This window comes from Sinocyclocheilus grahami, unplaced genomic scaffold (assembly GCF_001515645.1).
Source record: "Sinocyclocheilus grahami isolate Dianchi unplaced genomic scaffold, SAMN03320097.WGS_v1.1 scaffold34.1, whole genome shotgun sequence".
NCBI lineage: Eukaryota > Metazoa > Chordata > Actinopteri > Cypriniformes > Cyprinidae > Sinocyclocheilus > Sinocyclocheilus grahami.
In genome coordinates, this window is record NW_015505213.1 from 1,189,368 (window position 1) to 1,210,559 (window position 21,192).

Consider the following 21,192-nt stretch of genomic DNA (forward strand, 5'->3'; position numbering starts at 1 on the left):
TGCCCATTCACCAAGTCTTTTTGGTCAGAAGTTACCATGTTAATTTTTTCCTGCTGTAACAAAATGATAGAAATAACAGAATCTATCTTTTTTTGTTGTTGTCAGATTCTCATTCCAAGGACATTAATCTGGAACATATTGTTTTATTGCATTGTCTTCTGGGTAAATTTCACCTTCATAAAGCCAGAACCATTCATTGCAAACCTAACTTTAGAATGTTTTCATCTGATATAAAGTCCCTTTTTACTTCTTTTAAGAATATGTCAAATCCTTTGAACTCAAAGGCTTCTAAAACTTTTAACATTCCTGAGTCTATTGTAAGCTATCTTTAAAAGACTTTCCTTTCTTTCTTTTTTTTCTTCTTCTTTATCATTGGTATATTTTGTTAATTTGTGTAGCTTGTCTAACTTCATGTGATGTCCGTTAGCCCCATGTTACTTCATAACTGTTGTAATTCTTTCAATTGCAATAAAAAATTATTTTTTTTTTTTTAAAAATTCCTCTCCGCGCGCAAGCCTGTTCTAATCATCCAATCAGAGCGCGCGATGCCGGAAAACGCCTTCGACATGCCACAGGATTTCAGACGTTGCCATCAGCCATTTTGAAAAAAAATAAACTTTAAAAATTCCTCTCCGCGCACAAGCCTGTTCTAATCATCCAATCAGAGCGCGCGATGCCGGAAAACGCCTTCGACATGCCACAGGATTTCAGACGTTGCCATCAGCCATTTTGAATGTGGCATGATCAAACAAACTTCATTTAAACTTTAAATTTAAAATGTCAAAATTCGATATTAGTTATTTTTAGTTCATATAATAACTTGTGTATGTAATTATGTAGTATAAAACAATTAGTGACGTTTTATAAAGATACAAAAAATAATGTTACATATTTATTGTGGCAGCTACACAGAGTCGAAGGCGTTACAAAACATACCTCACAAAAGATGGCGGATTCGATCTTCCAATATGCGCGTGTGACACGTTCAACAGCTCTGCTCTGAATATAAACAGTGTTACAGTAACGTAGACAGGGAAATCATCTGAGCTGAAGGCGCTGAAGGTAGTATATTTTAAATACATTTTCCAATATGACTGCATGGCGAATAGAACAACTGTTTACAACTACATGTTTTAAAATATACATCTGAAATACAAATTAAATCGATTTTGAAATCTGTCTGATAAGGTGTGATACGTTGTGTAATTCCAGTTGTGTAACCATGCGTGGACTAGACAGTAATTCAACAGAAAATAACCTTAATAATGGGAAAATAATAACTGACACCTACAATAACAACTCGTGTTTTGAACGGTATTAAAACAGATCAAAGTTGCAGTTGTTAAGAATACTCCTAAAATCACATTTTACAGTATTCATGATAACATGAGATAATAACATAACGCAAAACAAAACTTAGCTTGAAACTTACAAAACATCGAAAATGTAAAAACGTAAAACCACCAAACAGGATGGAATTACCACAGGAAATATTAAAAATGAAAGCGACTGAAATAAACTTGTGTATATACTGTTGCTTTAACAGTATTAATAATGCATATTGTTAAATTTTTTTCAGGTTTGAATACACCATGGCATTGAGAACAGCTTTATCACGCCTGCTGGTGAACTCACAGAGATGTTCTGTGATCTCTGTGTCAAGGGCCCAGGGTACTTCAGCATCTGCAGCATACGGTTAGATCACTAATTCGCCATAACATAACCATAACTTTGAATGATCATATCAGTCGTGAGAACAACAAGGATAGACAAAACAGGAAAACAGGAGAGTTTTATGGCACATAAACTAAACTCATTTTACATTCACATTAAAAGTTGATCAGATTGCATCAAGTTTCAGAATTAATGTGTTTTCATGTTAAGGCTTGGTTACTAAATCTCAAATTGTCTTGTCTATCAGAGACAGAGGAGCGAGCGAAAAAAGCAGCAAAAACACGTAAATATATTTATTTCATATTTTCCAATTGTAATGTTTGAATTTGACATCATGTACTGTATTTGAGCTGAAACTAAAAAGCTTTTTGATTTCTAGCTAAGGTGCAGTTTAACTGGCGTGATGCGTTGGATCTGGAAGGACAGCTCACAGAGGAGGAGATCATGATCAGAGACAGTTTCCGCACATACTGCCAGGAGAAGCTCATGCCCCGTATCCTCATGGCCAACAGGAATGAACGTAAGTGGAACAATTAGTCACATCTGATGTATTAGAACGGGGGTCAGCAACCTTCATGCATGATTAAAGCGATAGTTCTGCCAGGACCACTATCGTCAAAGATGATTGACAATTAGCATACAGTTTGGATTGGCGGTATGGTTCTGTTCTGGGCAAGAACTCCCTGCGCCTCCATGCAGCCTAGCATGGATGAGAGCAGCGATAACCCCCCAGGGTAAACAGAACAGAACCAACATAAATGTATTGCAGATATTGTTAAAGTTCAATCATTTTATGTACACATTTTAGAATTAGTCTGATTCAAGGAGAATCAGAAGGCTGAATCCTGACTGACAGAGGAGGAGCTGGGGATGGAGGAGGGTAATTAGCTATTGAGCAATGTGAAAACTGCTGATAATACTGAGGGACCTTATATATGAATGCTTAGATAGGTCAGGTGTCGTATTCCTATAGGAGAGTCAGCTGATGCGAGCTTGACTAACGTGACCTGCCAGAACTAACGCTACGCTTGATTTCGCCCAAAAATGAAAATACTGTCATCATTTACTCACTCTCACTTCCTGTTTGAGTTTCTTTTTCTGTTGAACACAAAGAAAGATATTTTGAAGAACGTGAGTAAACAAACAGTTGATGGTAGCCATCGACTTGCATAGTATTTAGCATTCTTCGAAATATCCTAAATGATGACAGAATTTGTATTTTTGGGTGAACTATCCCTTTAATTCTTACCTCAGGTTTTATTTTATTTTAACTATAAAGGTTGATGGTCTCTGTATTATAATGTCTTGATAAGAAAAGCCCTGAAATTTTAATCTGTGGCTCTGAATTCACAGATTTCCATCGAGAGATTTTAAACGAGATGGGAGAGCTTGGTGTCCTTGGGCCTACGATTCAAGGTACACTTTAAAATGGCTGTTAATGAGACTGTACGAGAATCATCCTCATGAAAATGGAGCAAAATGCAAACCACAGTCTCATTAAACATCATATCTCTTATATACAGCTTCCAGGTGACACTGAATGTATAATGTACATAGTCTGACATTTTTGGATCCTTTGTGTTGAAGGATATGGCTGTGCGGGCACTAGTTACGTGGCATACGGTCTGATCGCCAGGGAGGTGGAGAGAGTGGACAGTGGCTACCGTTCAGTTATGAGTGTCCAGTCCTCACTAGTCATGCACCCTATCAACGCATATGGAACAGAAGCACAGAAACAGAAATACCTGCCTAAACTGGGTTAGTCAACTGCCTAAACTGCATGTCAGTGCATTGAACTGCTGTAAAAATATTTACATCGCTCAAAATCCCCATGAAAAATCAGTCATTTTAAGATTAATATCAGTCATTTTAAAATGAGTCATTTTTTAAATATTAATTTAATTTGAAATTTTGCACATCCCAATTATTCAGTAATTACAAATGACTGGAAAAATAATGGAAATTCATTCAAAATGTCTTCACATTTATTAATTGCCCTATGTTATGTGTGTGTGTGTGTGTGTGTGTGTGTGTGTGTCATTCTTCCCAGCCCGTGGAGAGATTCTGGGCTGTTTTGGACTTACAGAACCGAACCATGGGAGTGACCCTAGTGGCATGGAGACCAAAGCCAAATACAACCCCTCCAGCAGGACATATACCATCAGTGGGGCAAAAACGTGGTTAGTGACCCTGAATAGTTTGGTTTAGTCAAGAGTCTGGCCTTTGGACTCTCTCAATAATCCATATATAATGTCAGAAATAGGCTTTAAATTAAAAAGAGCTTTTCTACAGGAACAAATGCATGTCATAGATTTCATTTGTGTTATCAAGTCAGCTAAGATCTATTTTAATATCATTAATATGCTTTATAGTTTTTATTAATATGTTGAAATCGTTCTTTATGTTGCATTTTCATTTTAAGTTTTTAGTTATTTTGTTGTGTCATTTTTATTAGTTTAATATGTCTATAGTTTTTTTTATTTCAGTTTTAGTTTTAATTGTTGTAGTACTTCAAGTTTAAAAATTGTTCAAAAACAGGTTTAAAATTAGTACTATTGGCAGCTAGCTAAAGTAAAATAAAATCTTTTTTTAAGATGTTTTTTATTACAAGTAACAAAGTTTTTAATAACCCTGATCACACCAATACAAAAGTATAGTATTATGTTCAGTATGCTCATGCAAAATGAAAAAAAAAACAATAAATGTGATGGGGAGGGTAAATTTACTTAAAGGGGTCATATGATGTTGCTAAAAAATAACATTATTTGGTGTAATGAAAAGTGTTTATGCGGTTTAAGGTTAAAAAAACACATTATTTCCCACATACTGTAATAATAATAATAATAATAATATGTTTAATTTATATAGCGCCTTTCCCAAGCTCAAGGACGCTCTACAAGGTACACCAAAGCAGCAAATATGGATTACAAAGAAAGAATTTCATTGGACATTTGCCCAATTCAGTTACAAATAATGCAGTTGCATATAACACAGATTATGTAGTAAAGACAGAAATAGAAAACAAAACAGACAAATACACAATGTAAATTAGTGATAGTGTTGATTAAACAAATAAGTTTTAAGCTTTGATTTGAATTCATTGAAAGAGGTGACTGTTCTGAGTGCCAGGGGAAGTGAATTCCAAAGTTTGGGTGCAGTAACAGAGAAGGACCTGCCTTCATTATTGTTTCTGTACATTATTGTTTCTCCTCTATACCCCGCCTTTCTGAAACACGTCGATTTTTACTAGGGCTGCACGATAAATCGCATGCGATATTTAACGCGCATCTTATCAGTAAAGCCGGTTCTGTAATCAGCGGTAAATCTCCATCACCTGCGTGCTTTCACATTGAGCAGCATTAACTACACAGAGCCGATGTTCTCTGACGAGTTGCGCAAACCCACGTTCATATTCGCGCGATTTTTTGCGCTGCTCGTCAGTGAACAACGTGTGAAAAATGTGTGACGGAAATGTTACGCCCCTACCATATTGTGATGCCTTGTCCCGGCCTGAGCGATGAGACAAAAACATTAAAACCCATTATAAACGAGGCATTCGTTGCATCCAGTGGGGACATAATTACGGATTATAATGACTTATACTGTCTTTTTACGCGTTGCGTTGCATCGCGCCGCGTAAACATAAAACCATGTCTGCATTTGTGATCGGAGAAATGACAAACAACAAGCGCTACACTACACTGCTCAAAACTCGCGTTTGAATCGTCAATGGCAAATTCTTTAAATATAAAAAACGTACTTACAGGCTGTGAGACAGAAATGCCGGCATTGTAGTCTACTCTACCAGGATCAGGAAACAGTCCTCCATAAAATAGGAGGCCTAGAGTGAGCGGAGGCTGGTTTGAGTGAGCGGCGGCGGGCTTGCGGCGACCACATGTGACGACGCCTGGCTGGACTCCGCTTCGTCCACGGTAAAAGCCGATCCAGCAATCCACAGCATGAAGTTGATGTATTTCCTCAGCGACCAGCACGGATCAGCTCCAGGCATGACGAAGCGGACCTTCATATGACCCCTTTAAATTTTTTTTTTACTTAAATAGAACAATAATTTTGTAAGCTTGATTAGTCATCGGCACTCTAAAGTTGCACAGCATTGTATAATTTTATGTGAAGGTCAGTTCATTGGACGGTTTCTTATGTAAGGGCCGTGTACCTACGTTCATATTTAGATTTTGTAACTTTACCCTCCACGGGGTGTTTGTCCCTTGCTGGTTTAGGAGGACACTGAAATCTGCTGACCATCTGTTTACTTAAGTATACAATGTGAATCTGGCTTGACGTCAGAGATGTTTCTGTCTGAGCAGATTTTCAATTTACGGTTACATTTAATCATTTAGCAGATGCTTTTATCTAAAGCCACACTAGTACAGCAGAGAAAAATTAAACAAACAATATAACAAACTATACTAAAAAAAGAGAAACGACTATGCAATTCATTTAAAATATATTTTATGCCCCATAAAATTTTTTTATTTAAATTGTTTAATTAGTATTTTCACCTGACACCTTTCACCTGTGTTGATGTGCAGAACACACTCACTTTACTGACTTCAAAAATGATTGTTGGTTTTATTGTATTGCATTGTATTGTTTTTATTTATTTATTTAGCACATAAAATATGATGCATGTTTTTTTTTTAAAACATCACGTTGCAAGTAGCTTAGTAATTTTTAAGTGAACCACATTAACCATTGACTAACAAAATGTTTTATATGACATGAAAATTGTTATTTTAGCTAATTTAACTTTGATATTGTGATTTTTAGATTTTTTCTAAACCAAACCAAAAACTTAATTGAAAAAAAAAATAAAATAAAAATTAGTGTATTTTTTTTAACTTGGTCCAAAGTATCATTATTTTGACAAGAACTAACAGGAACTAAACTAAATTGAAAGCACAAATAAGAACTAAAATCACAACTATAATAACCCTGCGTTGTACACATAAATCTTAAACACACAGCACAGATGAGTTATGATAAGCGCTTACACAAACACTTTTTTTTTCTGTGAGCAGGATCACCAACTCCCCGTACGCTGATATCTGTGTGGTGTGGGCCAAATGTGAGGATGGCAGAGGGAGAGGGTTTATCCTGGAGAGAGGAATGAATGGCCTGAGCACCCCAAAGATAGAGGGCAAGTTCTCCCTCAGGGCCTCAGCTACCGGGATGATCCTAATGGACGAGGTTGAAGTGCCAGAGGAAAACCTGCTGCCCCATGTGTCTGGCCTTGCTGTGAGTATGTTTGTCACTGTCATTAATGCATCACTAGTACTCCTGATCACACTTCTGAACAACTGCCTAAATCTCATACCAACCCAGATAACTGAGAGAATCACTGAAATGAAGTGGAAAAATGTAACATGCCCACTAAAGTGATTCTTTACTTTTTTGATATTTGATTAGACGTGTTGATTTCTGTAGGGTCCCTTTGGCTGCCTGAATAACGCCCGTTATGGCATCGCGTGGGGCGCTCTGGGTGCTGCAGAATTTTGTTTCCACACTGCCCGCCAGTACACTCTGGACAGGTGAGCGGTTTAGCATCAGGTTATCAGTTTAACATTTAACAAGGAAAAGTGTATATTTTAGGTATTTTAACTAGTTACCAGTTGATGACCTTTATCGCATTTAATTTGAATAGTTCTAAAGTGGGACAAATTAATAGAAAATATTCCATGTATGCATAATAATTAATCTTCCTAATAAAAAATATTGACATGCATGTCACAATAGGGCCAGGCGATGTAACTAAAAAAACTGTATCTCAATACTTTTCCAAGTTTCGATGATATTCAGGGTATCACTGAGCTACTATTATAGTTTTTATGCTTGTTTTGAATTTTCTTTCTTTTTCAATTTTGTTAGTGTTTTTTAATATGTCTAGATAGTTTTCATTCATTTTTTTAAATTTATTTCAGTTTTAGTTATTTTAGTACATCAGAATAAACTATATAAAAATGAGAAATGTTGTCTTGGCAACTAGCCAAAACAATATTTGTTAAAGTTAGTTATAATAATAATAATAAAATAGTAAATTTTTTAAATTTTATTTTATTACAAGTGACAAAAATTGTTTTATGGTTTTAGTTAACTGTAATAACCCTGATTCAGTATGTGTATATATGTGATCTTTTTGCATTTGGTCTTTAAAAGCTGTTTTTTGCCTACCATGAAAAAGACTTCATTTAAATAAAACATTTATTATAAAGTACATACAATTTGTTTACTCCAAAATAAGCACAAAAATAATAATAATAATAAAGACAAAGTGCTTTTTAGTAAATTAACATAAGTCACATTTAAAAATCACAATAAAATATTAAAATTATATAAGTGTCATTACAGTACTGAGTAATATTAATTAACTACTTACGATAGGGTTAGGTTTTGGTTTAGGGTTAGTTGTTTGTAATTATGCATAATTTACTGTTATTACTTAGTACATGTGACTATTTTACCTTTAATTTAATCTACATACATGTCATTGGTGTGACCACGTAGAATCCAGTTTGGAGTCCCTCTGGCCAGGAACCAGCTGATACAGAAGAAGATGGCAGACATGCTGACAGAGATTACAATCGGCCTGCAGTCCTGTTTACAGCTGGGCAGACTCATTGACCAAAAGAAGTGAGTCATTACCAAAGAGTCTCAGTCTTAGTTATTAGTTCAGTATGTTTAAGCAAAACATTTGGAGGAGTCCAGAGCTCACAGAAATGTTATTATTACAATCCGGTGCCCTGAATACCCATGAGCCTTGTCAGATTAAACCCCAGCTGTCTCATTGTCAAAGAATCCTGCGGCTCATTGAATTTGTTAATGTATTTCTCCAAAAGATACACACCAGAGATGATCTCCATGCTGAAACGAAACTCGTGTGGGAAAGCCCTGGACATCGCCAGGCAGGCCAGAGACATGCTGGGAGGAAACGGCATATCAGACGAATACCACATCATACGCCATGTCTTGAACCTAGAGGCCGTCAACACATATGAAGGTACAAGGAGAAGGAAAAAATGTTTTTCATTTTATATGAAAGCTATACCTTTGGCCAGAAGAGGTCAGTATAGGCTTTATACAAGTTATAAAAAAAAATTAATGTGGGCTAATGCAATGATAATAATTCCTGTTTGAACACTGATGTAGAGACTTTTAGTTTAATATGAACCATACAAATTTTAATAAAATTATTTTCTTCCTTTTCACAGGCACTCATGACATCCATGCTTTGATCTTGGGCAGAGCCATCACTGGACTCCAGTCTTTTACTGTTGGAAAATAAACCCATATTTCTCACTGAACAAGGTTGTAATGGGAAATATTTACTCAACATCCATCCATAAGTGCCTCTGTGTGCTCTCAAATCTGTACAAATCTTCAACGGGATCTTCTCTCTAGGGTACTGGATTGACATGAATTAAAATGTCACGTTACAAAGACAGTTGCATTATGAAACAGTGAATGATCTTGTGGTAAAGTTAATTATTGAAAGTCACTGATCCACATTATTCACTGGTACAATGATCATAAGAACTTAATAATGAAAGAGTGGTTTCAAAATACTGTTGAAAACAGGTTTTTAGTCAAGGATGCCAGACATCCTGCTTGCACTTTAGACTCGCTGATCATTGTCAATGACTCTTGTAAGTTTTGTTGTATTTATTGAGTCCTGAAAATAAATCAAATATCAGTATCTTGTGATTCTATATGCATTCATTCTGAATAAAATCTGATTTGTTTGTTTTATATGCATTGTGGGTCTGTATGTGTTACCTAATAGTTTTTATAATGATGTCCATTTTAATAATAGGTTGGGAAATGCTGTTCTACATGAGCCAGTATTTAATAACTAATAATTCTACATCAGGCTATGTAGTATCTGCCAGATCGTTGGAACAAAAAGTATTTCTACTACCCAAACTCTTAGCCTAAAAAGCTACATTTCCTCAAAAATACTTTTTTTAATAACTAATAATTCTACATTAGCCTACATAGTATTTCACAGGGTTATTATAGTTAAATGGGTCATATGATGCTTTTTTAAAGATGATTATTTTGTGTATTTGGTGTAACAGAATATGTTGACGTGCTTTAATGTTCGTTTTTGTTTTATTTAGTTAGTTTTATTTATTGATTTGATCTTTTTTTAAGAAAATGAAGCTTTGTATTCTGATGTTATTTTCGTGATAACATAGGCACCTTTTCCTCACAGTTTTCATTACCATAATGCAAAAAAGTGAAAAAATATTGATGATATAAGCTTAAATAAGAAATTGTATCATTTTCACTGTAATTCTGTATACTATATATAAAATATTACTGAATTAATAATAAAGACACTGAGATTAATAAAAAAAACAGCGACAAAATCTGGACACTTTACAGTAATGAGAATTTGAGGAAATTGTGTTTGATTGTTATGAAAATATCACACGGAAAAAAAAAAACTTTATGGCAATTTAATATGCCTCACTTTTTGTCATGAATGTTTGCTGTTAAAAATTTTCTTTCACAATAATTGCCGTCATCCTTATATTTTCTGTGTGTGTTCAGATTGGGCTTTAGGTCCGAATGAGGAGATCTTAAAGGCCAACAGTGAGGCAGGTGATGACGGTTCCACACACATGCCACCAGGCCTCACACACTCCCACCCCAACGCCTTCCACGTTTGGGATCAGGACGACGTGGTCATCCCCCTCTCTCCGGAGCACAGCCCCCAGAACAGCCCTCTTCTGGCTGTTCTCCCTTTTATTCCTCACTTCTTCCCCTCTCCTGCCTCTCACAGTATGCTCAACAGCCCTGCACTGCCCCAAATACAGCTGGAGGATAACAAGAGCCCCAACAAGACACCACAAGAGGCCTTCGTCTTTCCTTCACCTAAAATTACAGGACATAGTTCCACTTTCTCACACGTGTCATTCCATGAGAGGAGAGATGGGACAGATAACGTTTGAACCACTGAACAATGGCTCACACTAGACTGTAGTCCACGACTTCTTAAAGGAATAGTTCACCCCAAAATGAAAATTGACTCACCCTCAGGACATCCAAGATATAAATAAGTTTGTTTCTTCATCAGAACAGATTTGGAGAAATTTAGCATTTCATCACTTGCTCACCACTGGATCCTCTGCAGTGAATGGGTGCCGTCAGAATGAGAGTCCAAACAGCTGATAAAAACATCACAATAATCCACAAGTAATCCACACCACTCCAGTCCATCAATTAACATCTAGTGAAGTGAAAAGTTGCATGTTTGTAAGAAATAAATCAAAATAAAATAAAGTTTTTAACTTCAAACCAGCTAAAATATGAGTCCACTATCCATAATATTGCTTTCTCCAGGGATCCCGTCTGAATCAGGAGAGAAATATACACAGATGAAGCATTTATACCATCAAAAACAGCCCAAAACAGTTCTAAACAAATATGTCAGTGGATTTTTCACTGGAGGGAGCATTATTATGGATTATGGACTTTTTTGGCCAGAAGTGACAATTAAATGTAATGCCTTTATGATGGATTTGTTTCTTACAAACACACATATTTTGACTTTACAAGATGTTAATTGATGGACTTGAGTCGTGTGGATTACTTAGATTTTTTTTATCAGCTGTTTGGACTCTCATTCTGACGGTACCCATTTACTTGCATTGGTGAGCAATTCAAACTCATCTACATCTTGTTTGGCCTAAGGGTGAGTACATTTTAAGCGTTTTGTTTTTTAGTGAACTATTCCTTTAAGTTTTAAATTCCTCTCTTTAAATAGAAATAAATTAATTAAGAAACTTTTGGCTTCTTTGATCAATGCCCAATGAAGGTGTTGTCGGTATTTACCACAGTACCGTAAACTTTTCTATTTGACTGCAAAAGCTGGGCCTCAACCTGTGGAGAATGTGAGGATGAGTGGCCTGTCCTCAAAATAAGTGCTGTTGACCCTAAATGACCTCAATAAGCAGAGAGCCATGTAAGTCCAAGCCGCATTACCTGGGCGAGTTTGCCAGGTAATATAGGGAGAAAGCGAGAGACTGCACGATCACGTCTGTAGGATTGTGCCAGTTCAGGAGCAGCCTTCCTCCTGAAGCCAAAATACATCCTCAGAGCAGATTCAGTTCAACGCAGGATAACCAGCATATTTTTTTTGCAGTTTATGGATCTGCACGGAAGTAAAACTAAACCTATGGCTATTTTTGTAGGCCAGTTAAACTGGATTGGATTTAGAATCCAAAGTGGTATTGTCAAAGTTTATTAACCAGTGGCTGTTTTCTAAAATTAATTGTTATTTTTTTCTCCTATGTATATACTGTATATGTGTTCAGGCTCCAAAATGAACACTTGCAAACACCAAATAAGTAAAAATGGAGAAGATATTTTAATATATTAATATTTAAAATATATATATTTTAATAAAACAATGAAACATACCAGTAAAATATTTTATTAATTTCAGTTTTAAAAATAAAGGTTCTTTATTGGCATCTATGGTTCCATCAAGAACATCCATTTAACTTTTCCATTGCACAAAAGGTTATTTATAGTGGAAAAAGGTTATTTAGTTTATTAAAATGTTCTTCACACTAAGGGAAAAAACTAGTTCTTTAAGAACTGATCACTAAAAGGTTATTTCTGGAAACCAAAATGGGTTGTTATTATAATATTTATATATTAAACTTTCACAATTCAAGGTGTGGCAAAAAGTTCATTTTGGACCATGTGAGTGTGTGTGTTCACACACCGTGTGTCGCTTCTATTTCAGTTGTGTTTAAGGTGTGCTGAATGCGATGCTAAGTATTGCACCATTAGAGGATCAGCTTAACTGACTAGCTGATCAAGAGCAAGAGTTAAAGAGTTTAGTAAGGATGTTATCAGATTAGACTCCTTGTTTTGCCCTGTGATTTAAAGGGGTCATATGATGTTGCTAAAAAGAACATTATTTTGTGTATTTGGTGTAATGAAATGTTTATGCGGTTTAAGGTTCAAAACACATTATTGTTTCTCCTCTATGCCCCGCCTTTCTGAAACGCGTAGATTTTTACAAAGCTCATCGGTCTGAAAAGCGAGGTGTGCTGTGATTGGCCAGCTATCCAGTGTGTTATGATTGGCCAAATACCTCAAGCGTGTGACGGAAATGTTACGCCCCTCACATACTGTGATGATGCCCTGTCCGGCCGGAGCGATGATTCAAAAACATGAAAACCCATTATAAACGAGGCATTCATTGCATCCCGTAGGGACATAATTATGGATTATAATGACTTCTACTGTCTTTTTACGTGTTGTGTTGCATCGCACCATGTAAACATAAAACCATGTCTGCATTTGTGATCAGAGAAATTACAAATAAGAAGGCCTACTCTACACTGCCCAAAAAACTAGCTTTAAATATAAAAAATATTAAAAACGTACTTACAGTCTGTGAGTCAGAACAGCCGGCATTGTAGTCTACTCTACTAGGATCAGGAAACAGTCCTCCATAAAATGCGCTGCATACATCTGAATATTTGGGTTGAAGTGTTCTGGAACAGTGTTGTAAATACAACTTAACCACTGATTTCTAGTCGTGTCCATTTTTGGAAGGCCAAACTAAGTAGTTTCGCTTTCACAGCGAAACACAGCATCACACACGGCGGCCTAGAGTGAGCGGAAGCCGGGGACTAGAATGAGGAATGGCCGGAGGGCTAGAGTGAGCAGAGGCGGTGGGCTTGAGAACGGCGCGGCCGGCGGATTCGATGAAGGAGTGTCCGGCAGGCTTGCGGCAACCACATGTGACGACCCCGGGCTGGACTCCGCTTCGTCCACGGTGAAAGCCGATCCGGTGATCCACAGCGTGAAGTTGATGTATTTCCTCAGCAACCAGAACGGATCAGCTCTAGGCATGATGAAGCGAATATCGTCCTCTTTTGGAAGGCCAAACAAAGTAGTTTCACTTTCACAACGAAGCACACAGCGTCTTCACGACATGGCGGCGGCGGCAACAATACTACAGCGAGAATAAAAGTTACGCCTTCTTTCTTTGCGTGGACATTTGGGCGGCGTTATGCAAATCTTCCCACATAGTGAGGTAGACATGTGGAGGCGTGTTAGAACGAGCCGTTTTAGGTAGGCGTGGCTGACTTAACTTTTATAAAGAATATCTCTTTGGATTTGAGACTTTAGTCTTCGCAACTTTACAGATCTTCTTTATGCACCAAGAGCTTGCAACACTCCAAAGAGAAAGGAAAAATTTAAGTCGCATCTTATGACCCCTTTAAACCTGAGAGGAAACCAGTGACAGATATGGCAAATCTCACCCTCTCATATTTTATATCTATAGTATTGGATTTTTAAAAAATGTTTCCTCTTGTAGTTTTCAAGTTATTTGACACATATTTTTGACAGATTTCTGTATAAACGTGCTGTACTTGTTAATCTTTGGACTTAAATGACATGTGAGTGCTGGTGACCTCATCTGTACACCTGTTTAGATAACTGGCGCCGACTGTTATTATTACTAAAGCACATTTATGAAACTTACAATCATGTTGATTATGCTCTAATATTTAAAATAATTTATTTTCCCCATTGTTAATCAATTATAAACTTTATGACACAAATGATCGGTCCAAACTGTTTTCTTTGTATGTGTTATTAAATGTAACAAATTGGGGTTGGTGATAATTATAAAACAATATAATGGTTTGGGCACTGTAAATAGAACAAATAAACCTATTAGATACCGGTAGTAGTTCACGCTTTAATGCCACAGACAAGAAATCACACTGCAGGTGGGTAGAGAAGACTTAACATTACACTAATACTAGAGATCCACATAAAACTGCAAACTGACCTGGTTGTCCTCCAGAGTTCAAATCTTTCTACAAGACAGTAATGGCAGATTGGTATAATGAAGAACAAAAAGCTAAAGTATACATTTTTTTGAAGAATTGAAAAGTAGGCCAATATAGACATCATGAATGTTTTAATGTAGATTTGCGAACTGTTAAATCAGGGATTAGGAAATCATTTAGATTAGACCAGATTGAATTGAGGACCGACACAGAGCATGTGCAGAAAGGATTAGGGCCTGCATCCTGACTGTCATGGATATTATATGTGATGGCTGGGATTCATCAGATTAAATCATGAAGCTTACGTTCCCACCATTCTTTAAGCACCGTTACACTGTAATGTATATATACACACACACCTGTTAGGGCTAAATTGTAGTTTGAGAAGTTCTGGATTTCAAACATCGTCACATACCCATATTAATTTAAAAAAAATATATGTATAAAATAAAAATAAAAAAAAGCGCAGCAGATGTGAGAAAAACAGCACACTTTATTGAATCAAACTTCCCGTTCAAGTGTGGCCATAACACAAATTAAATAAAAAGTTGATGAACTCTAGGTTTATTTTAAATTAGGCTGGCTCAAAGCCGGAAGTACAGCATTACATTGTTAATATTTAATAAAGGGAAAAGGATTGGTCACGGATTACCATTAATGTGGTCAACATTTGTCCAGCTCTGGTTTTGTCTGGCTCATGCTACAGGAACATTGGGTCAACAATGGTTTCAGAGCGGTTCCATATACAGTCAAGTCATTAATTAGGACTGGACATTGCCCAACTTTGTGGGAGAAACTAGAATCAGGTTTTGTAACAAGCTATTTGGGCATTAAAGAGCCTATTTAAAAAAAAAAAAACCCATTAAATGCCACTGCAGTATTAGTTGCCCCATGTTTAACGCACCGTTTCCTTTCATATACCAATTTCTGAAACACTAATAGCAGCCCCCCCCCCACACACACACACACACCGGCTGACAAAAAGCAATCATTTAACAAATAACGGTCGTAATAACGGCAAGCACTAGCCATGGTTTTAACAGAATTAGAGCGAGGTCAGCCACCCAATTGGCTGACAAAAAGACAGGTTACTTCTGGTATGAAACAACCTCAGCTTTCAAACTGTATAATTTAAGAAGTTCCAACAACACAGTTTTGTAGCTTTGTGTGTTGGGAGATTACTGTGGTACCTCAGTTAAAGTGCCACATTAGCTGATCAGCACCTATAGTTACAGGAGTCACAAAACTTGGTCCTGGAGGGCCAAGGTCTTGCTCCAACCCCAATTAAACACACCTGAACTAGCTAGTCAAGGTCTTGCCAGGTATACTTTAAACTTAGTGAATATCCAGTGCTCTCGCCACCCTCAATACAATGACTGAGGTGAGACCCTTGAGCAAGGCACCAAACCCCCAACTGCTCCCCGGGCACCGCAGCATTGGCTGTCCACGTGTTTGTTCACCATTACGCCAAACTGTACTCTAGTTTGTTGGACAAACGGCAGAGTCAGCATTATGACTAGTCAAATTCCCTGCAAAGTGTCAATTGTTGCAACAAGCCGAGTTGCGAACCACCAAGCAGAATTAACAGACAAAAAGTAAATTTAAAAGGAGTCATTTAATAATCATTTTTAAAAACTTACATGTTCTCAACGTAGCTTACCAAACATTTATTGGTTAAACCATTTAAAAGTCTACTCTATAATAAAAGGATTTCAAGAGTGCAACACCCCACCCCCCCCCAATCTGGAGCACATCTCTAAAAGACCTGGGTCAACATCCCAAAGTCACATTAAAACTAAGCTAAAGTATACATTTTTTTGAAGAATTGAAAAGTAGGCCAATATAGACATCATGAATGTTTTAATGTAGATTTGCGAACTGTTAAATCAGGGATTAGGAAATCATTTAGATTAGACCAGATTGAATTGAGGACCGACACAGAGCATGTGCAGAAAGGATTAGGGCCTGCATCCTGACTGTCATGGATATTATATGTGATGGCTGGGATTCATCAGATTAAATCATGAAGCTTACGTTCCCACCATTCTTTAAGCACCGTTACACTGTAATGTATATATACACACACACCTGTTAGGGCTAAATTGTAGTTTGAGAAGTTCTGGATTTCAAACATCGTCACATACCCATATTAATTTAAAAAAAATATATGTATAAAATAAAAATAAAAAAAAGCGCAGCAGATGTGAGAAAAACAGCACACTTTATTGAATCAAACTTCCCGTTCAAGTGTGGCCATAACACAAATTAAATAAAAAGTTGATGAACTCTAGGTTTATTTTAAATTAGGCTGGCTCAAAGCCGGAAGTACAGCATTACATTGTTAATATTTAATAAAGGGAAAAGGATTGGTCACGGATTACCATTAATGTGGTCAACATTTGTCCAGCTCTGGTTTTGTCTGGCTCATGCTACAGGAACATTGGGTCAACAATGGTTTCAGAGCGGTTCCATATACAGTCAAGTCATTAATTAGGACTGGACATTGCCCAACTTTGTGGGAGAAACTAGAATCAGGTTTTGTAACAAGCTATTTGGGCATTAAAGAGCCTATTTAAAAAAAAAAAAACCCATTAAATGCCACTGCAGTATTAGTTGCCCCATGTTTAACGCACCGTTTCCTTTCATATACCAATTTCTGAAACACTAATAGCAGCCCCCCCCCCACACACACACACACACCGGCTGACAAAAAGCAATCATTTAACAAATAACGGTCGTAATAACGGCAAGCACTAGCCATGGTTTTAACAGAATTAGAGCGAGGTCAGCCACCCAATTGGCTGACAAAAAGACAGGTTACTTCTGGTATGAAACAACCTCAGCTTTCAAACTGTATAATTTAAGAAGTTCCAACAACACAGTTTTGTAGCTTTGTGTGTTGGGAGATTACTGTGGTACCTCAGTTAAAGTGCCACATTAGCTGATCAGCACCTATAGTTACAGGAGTCACAAAACTTGGTCCTGGAGGGCCAAGGTCTTGCTCCAACCCCAATTAAACACACCTGAACTAGCTAGTCAAGGTCTTGCCAGGTATACTTTAAACTTAGTGAATATCCAGTGCTCTCGCCACCCTCAATACAATGACTGAGGTGAGACCCTTGAGCAAGGCACCAAACCCCCAACTGCTCCCCGGGCACCGCAGCATTGGCTGTCCACGTGTTTGTTCACCATTACGCCAAACTGTACTCTAGTTTGTTGGACAAACGGCAGAGTCAGCATTATGACTAGTCAAATTCCCTGCAAAGTGTCATTTGTTGCAACAAGCCGAGTTGCGAACCACCAAGCAGAATTAACAGACAAAAAGTAAATTTAAAAGGAGTCATTTAATAATCATTTTTAAAAACTTACATGTTCTCAACGTAGCTTACCAAACATTTATTGGTTAAACCATTTAAAAGTCTACTCTATAATAAAAGGATTTCAAGAGTGCAACACCCCACCCCCCCCCAATCTGGAGCACATCTCTAAAAGACCTGGGTCAACATCCCAAAGTCACATTAAAACTGAATAAACTTCAAACATAGTCATCCACTCTGAAAAGATCGTCACGCTTTTTAAGAACAGCCCTGTAAAGAGAGGTTCCTCTAGCCTGAATAAAAGTAACGGTCATCTCGGTCTTGTTAACCTCCACATGGGCAAAGCCACCCAAGGTACCAGCATCACCATTGAAGAACTTGAGGTAGCCTCGAGGAACCTGGTTGCGGTGCCGCACATCGGGATCCATAAAGTTACCAGCGCCACTGACCACATAACCGATACCGGACTCCTTGATGTACTGAATGGCAAAGAGGCACAAGTAAAACACAAAGCTGACCATACTGAACCTTATCGAAAGGCTTGAAGACCTACTTGTAGATTGTGATCATGGCCACACAGGTAAGCAGTGGCTTTGTACTTCATAAGCAGTGGTCTCAATTTCTTCAGCAGACAGTCGGTTGGCCCATGCTCTGATATGGACCACACCGGATAATGACCAGCCACCAGGAGATAATCAGCCTTAGACTTTGCCAAGCGTTCCTGAAGCCACAGCAGCTGTCTGTTGGCCTGAACACCACTTCGGGGTGCTTTGGGCTGCTGGTCAAGGAAGTCATCAGAGTTTCCACACAGCAACACAGTGTCCAGCATGATGATGGTCAGAGTGCTAGCCGTTCGAGGAATGCGGAAGTTCATCTCATAATAATAGTAGGGGAAGTTCCTTAAAGATGGAAATATTAGTTAAGAACAGCCTGTTTGGAAAAGAACAGGACATCTGCCAAGTCTACACACCGGGCACAGCTGCACCGACAGAAGAATCAAGTTGTAAATGAGCTTAACCAGGAAACCAAAGTCAAGTAGACATGGAGGCCTAGACACATTGGCTTACGTACCATCTCTTTGACTTCTGGCTGTACTCAATTTGAGCAAGGACGTTTCCTGCATGGTCGTGATTGCCAGCAATGACGTACCATGGAATATTAAGAGAATCCTGTGTGTAGACATCTTCAAACGTGACCTTCAAAAGAGAACAAAAAAGGACCACGGCCTACATTCGATGAAAGAATCGATTAGGGGAGTCCAAACCGGTTCCTGGAGTGCCACGGTGTCCTGCAGAGTTCAGCTCAAACCCTAGTTAAACACACCTGAATCAAAGTAATCAAGGTCTTAGACACTTTCAGGCAAGGGTGTTGGAGCTAAATTCTGCAGGACACTGGCCCTCCAGGACCAGACCCGTAGACTAACCAATAACACACAAGACAGCTTAAATTTGCAATTGCTACACCCAGCACACAAATAGAATAGGTTATTCCAACCAATACTCAACCACTTCTGCAAAGTGGCATTTGACATTTCAGCAATCGACCTAGTTAATGAGAGGACTCAGGAGGGCTTAACAAAGATAGAAATAAAACCCTGCATTTATAAAACAAGGGATCTAAATTCCAGAAACCAAACCTGGAATCTAGGGTCATTGACATCAGTGACGCCCTTATAGTAGAAGTTGTCACCAAGGGCTAAAATGAAGTCTGCACCCATCTGAGAAGCAGTTTTGGCCATCATGCGGGCAGTGGCCTTCTCTATAGGGGTAATATAGGGAGGATATGGCAGACCACCCCAGTCCCCCAAAACCAGGAATCTGATAGAAGACTTGTTACCTGATGAAAGCAAGCAAAGATAAGCATTCAAAAGATAACATTCATAATAAATATGGAAGCATGGAACACAACTGGTAAGTATTTCCAGCATCTAACATGTATCAATGCCAACTTACTTCCTTTAGCTTCCAGGTCAATGAATGAGGATTGGTAGCAGAGGACCCCAGGAAGAGCAGTTAAAAACACCAGCATTAGCGGTGACGCCATCTGCACAAAAAGACAAAAACAACATAAACAGTTAACAACCCACTTCTCTCAAGCATAAAACCAAAAAGAACTGAAAGTACACTGAAGCATCAAATTCAAACAATCTCACGATACTGAAACCACCTACACCAGCAGCTTTTGCTCTTTGAGAGTCCTCTTTCTACACCTCATGACCACCTACAGCATTGACTCTATCTTTATATCGTTCTGATCCTCAATAAGCCATGCCTTGATTTCAGTAACAGCTGATTTATTTTACCCAGTTAATCAACTTAACCAATGGGATGGTAGAAACACTGCTGCTGAATTCTAAAAGTATACTAGCATAGTACTCTTACTATTTCTGCCATATCTGTAGTATGCTAGTATGCATACACTGACATATACATAAATATAGCCTACATACACACAATTTCCCAATGATAGTGATCGTTTTAAAGTGGAATTTCGATGGTATAATTCAACGGAAAATGAGGAAGTGTATCAAAAATCCCCTGATTAAAATAACTGAAACTGTGGTTATTAAACTGTGACATTATAATTATCTAAAAAAACAGATAAAAAGACTCACAATGAATGAGTGGCTTAGTCCTTTAAGTATCCTTGTGTGAGTGATCCCTCCTCTGGATGCTGTTTCCTCTCATCCACTATATATTAGGTCCCATACAGGGATGGGTGTGCGCATGTGACCAAAGCATGTTCCTACTGACTCAATGACCACAGATGCATGTGACTAAGTGCAGTTGTTTCAAACACTCCTAGTAAGACTAACGTTCCACCTTTTCACTTCTCTTCTGTTTTTCTGTTCTGCCTCTGTTTAGATGGCTGTAAAACAACTACAGACCCTAAATGCTGTTAAATCATATCAATGATAGATGTATTAACATTTCAGTCATTAAGAAATCAGGTTTGTGACTTTTAGCTCATGTCAGTGTTGAGGTTTGAGAAAAGAGAGCATCAGTGAGGTCTGGCACAGATGTTTGGTCAGCGTTCAAATTCATGCTAAAGGTGATCAGTGGGGTTCAGGTTTTGTGCAGGTCAGTCAAGTTACTCCATGCCAGACTCAGTAAATGACTTTTGTATGGATTCTGCTTTGCGCACAGGAGCATTGTCGTGCTGGAATAGAACAGAGCCCTCCACAAAGTTGAAAGCACAGAATTCTCTAGAATGTAATTTTGTGCCAGTTTTAATAACTGTCCAGAATTACTGGAATATCAGAATCTGTTGATTAGAAAGGGCTGTACAAATTTATTGTTCAGTGCATCTTAAGAGTTAAAAATGACACTATGACTTTTGTATTTTAAAAATTAGTC

General features: G+C 37.7%; 2 protein-coding genes across 2 annotated transcripts; one reads left to right on the plus strand and one right to left on the minus strand.

The window, feature by feature from the left end:
* Positions 1-933: 933 nt before the first annotated feature.
* gcdha (glutaryl-CoA dehydrogenase a) lies at positions 934-9,438 on the plus strand. Its single transcript, XM_016266842.1, has 12 exons — positions 934-1,062; positions 1,580-1,695; positions 1,922-1,957; positions 2,054-2,194; positions 3,028-3,090; positions 3,262-3,432; positions 3,725-3,854; positions 6,714-6,930; positions 7,120-7,223; positions 8,197-8,322; positions 8,529-8,689; positions 8,901-9,438. Exons 2-12 carry the CDS (start codon positions 1,593-1,595, stop codon positions 8,972-8,974), a joined length of 1,326 nt encoding a protein of 441 aa, XP_016122328.1. The 5' UTR covers positions 934-1,062; positions 1,580-1,592; the 3' UTR covers positions 8,975-9,438.
* An 8,408-nt stretch (positions 9,439-17,846) lies between these two features.
* Positions 17,847-20,034, minus strand: acp5a (acid phosphatase 5a, tartrate resistant). Its single transcript, XM_016266844.1, has 6 exons — positions 20,009-20,034; positions 19,789-19,879; positions 19,473-19,672; positions 18,908-19,032; positions 18,390-18,735; positions 17,847-18,315 (listed from the first exon to the last, which is right to left on the minus strand). The coding sequence occupies exons 2-6, from the start codon at positions 19,877-19,879 to the stop codon at positions 18,055-18,057; spliced, it is 1,023 nt and encodes a 340-aa protein (XP_016122330.1). The 5' UTR covers positions 20,009-20,034; the 3' UTR covers positions 17,847-18,054.
* Between the last annotated feature and the right edge of the window lie 1,158 nt (positions 20,035-21,192).

Coding starts and splice junctions, on each gene's coding strand:
- gcdha (XM_016266842.1), top strand. CDS start 1,593: ATGGCATTGAGAACAGCTTTATCACGCCTGCTGGTGAACTCACAGAGA. Junction 3,855..6,713: donor ATCAGTGGGGCAAAAACGTG/GTTAGTGACCCT, acceptor TTCTGTGAGCAG/GATCACCAACTCCCCGTACG. Junction 8,323..8,528: donor AGACTCATTGACCAAAAGAA/GTGAGTCATTAC, acceptor TTTCTCCAAAAG/ATACACACCAGAGATGATCT.
- acp5a (XM_016266844.1), bottom strand. CDS start 19,879: ATGGCGTCACCGCTAATGCTGGTGTTTTTAACTGCTCTTCCTGGGGTC. Junction 19,033..19,472: donor TCAATGACCCTAGATTCCAG/GTTTGGTTTCTG, acceptor TCTCTTTTGAAG/GTCACGTTTGAAGATGTCTA. Junction 18,316..18,389: donor GCCATGATCACAATCTACAA/GTAGGTCTTCAA, acceptor TTTGCCATTCAG/TACATCAAGGAGTCCGGTAT.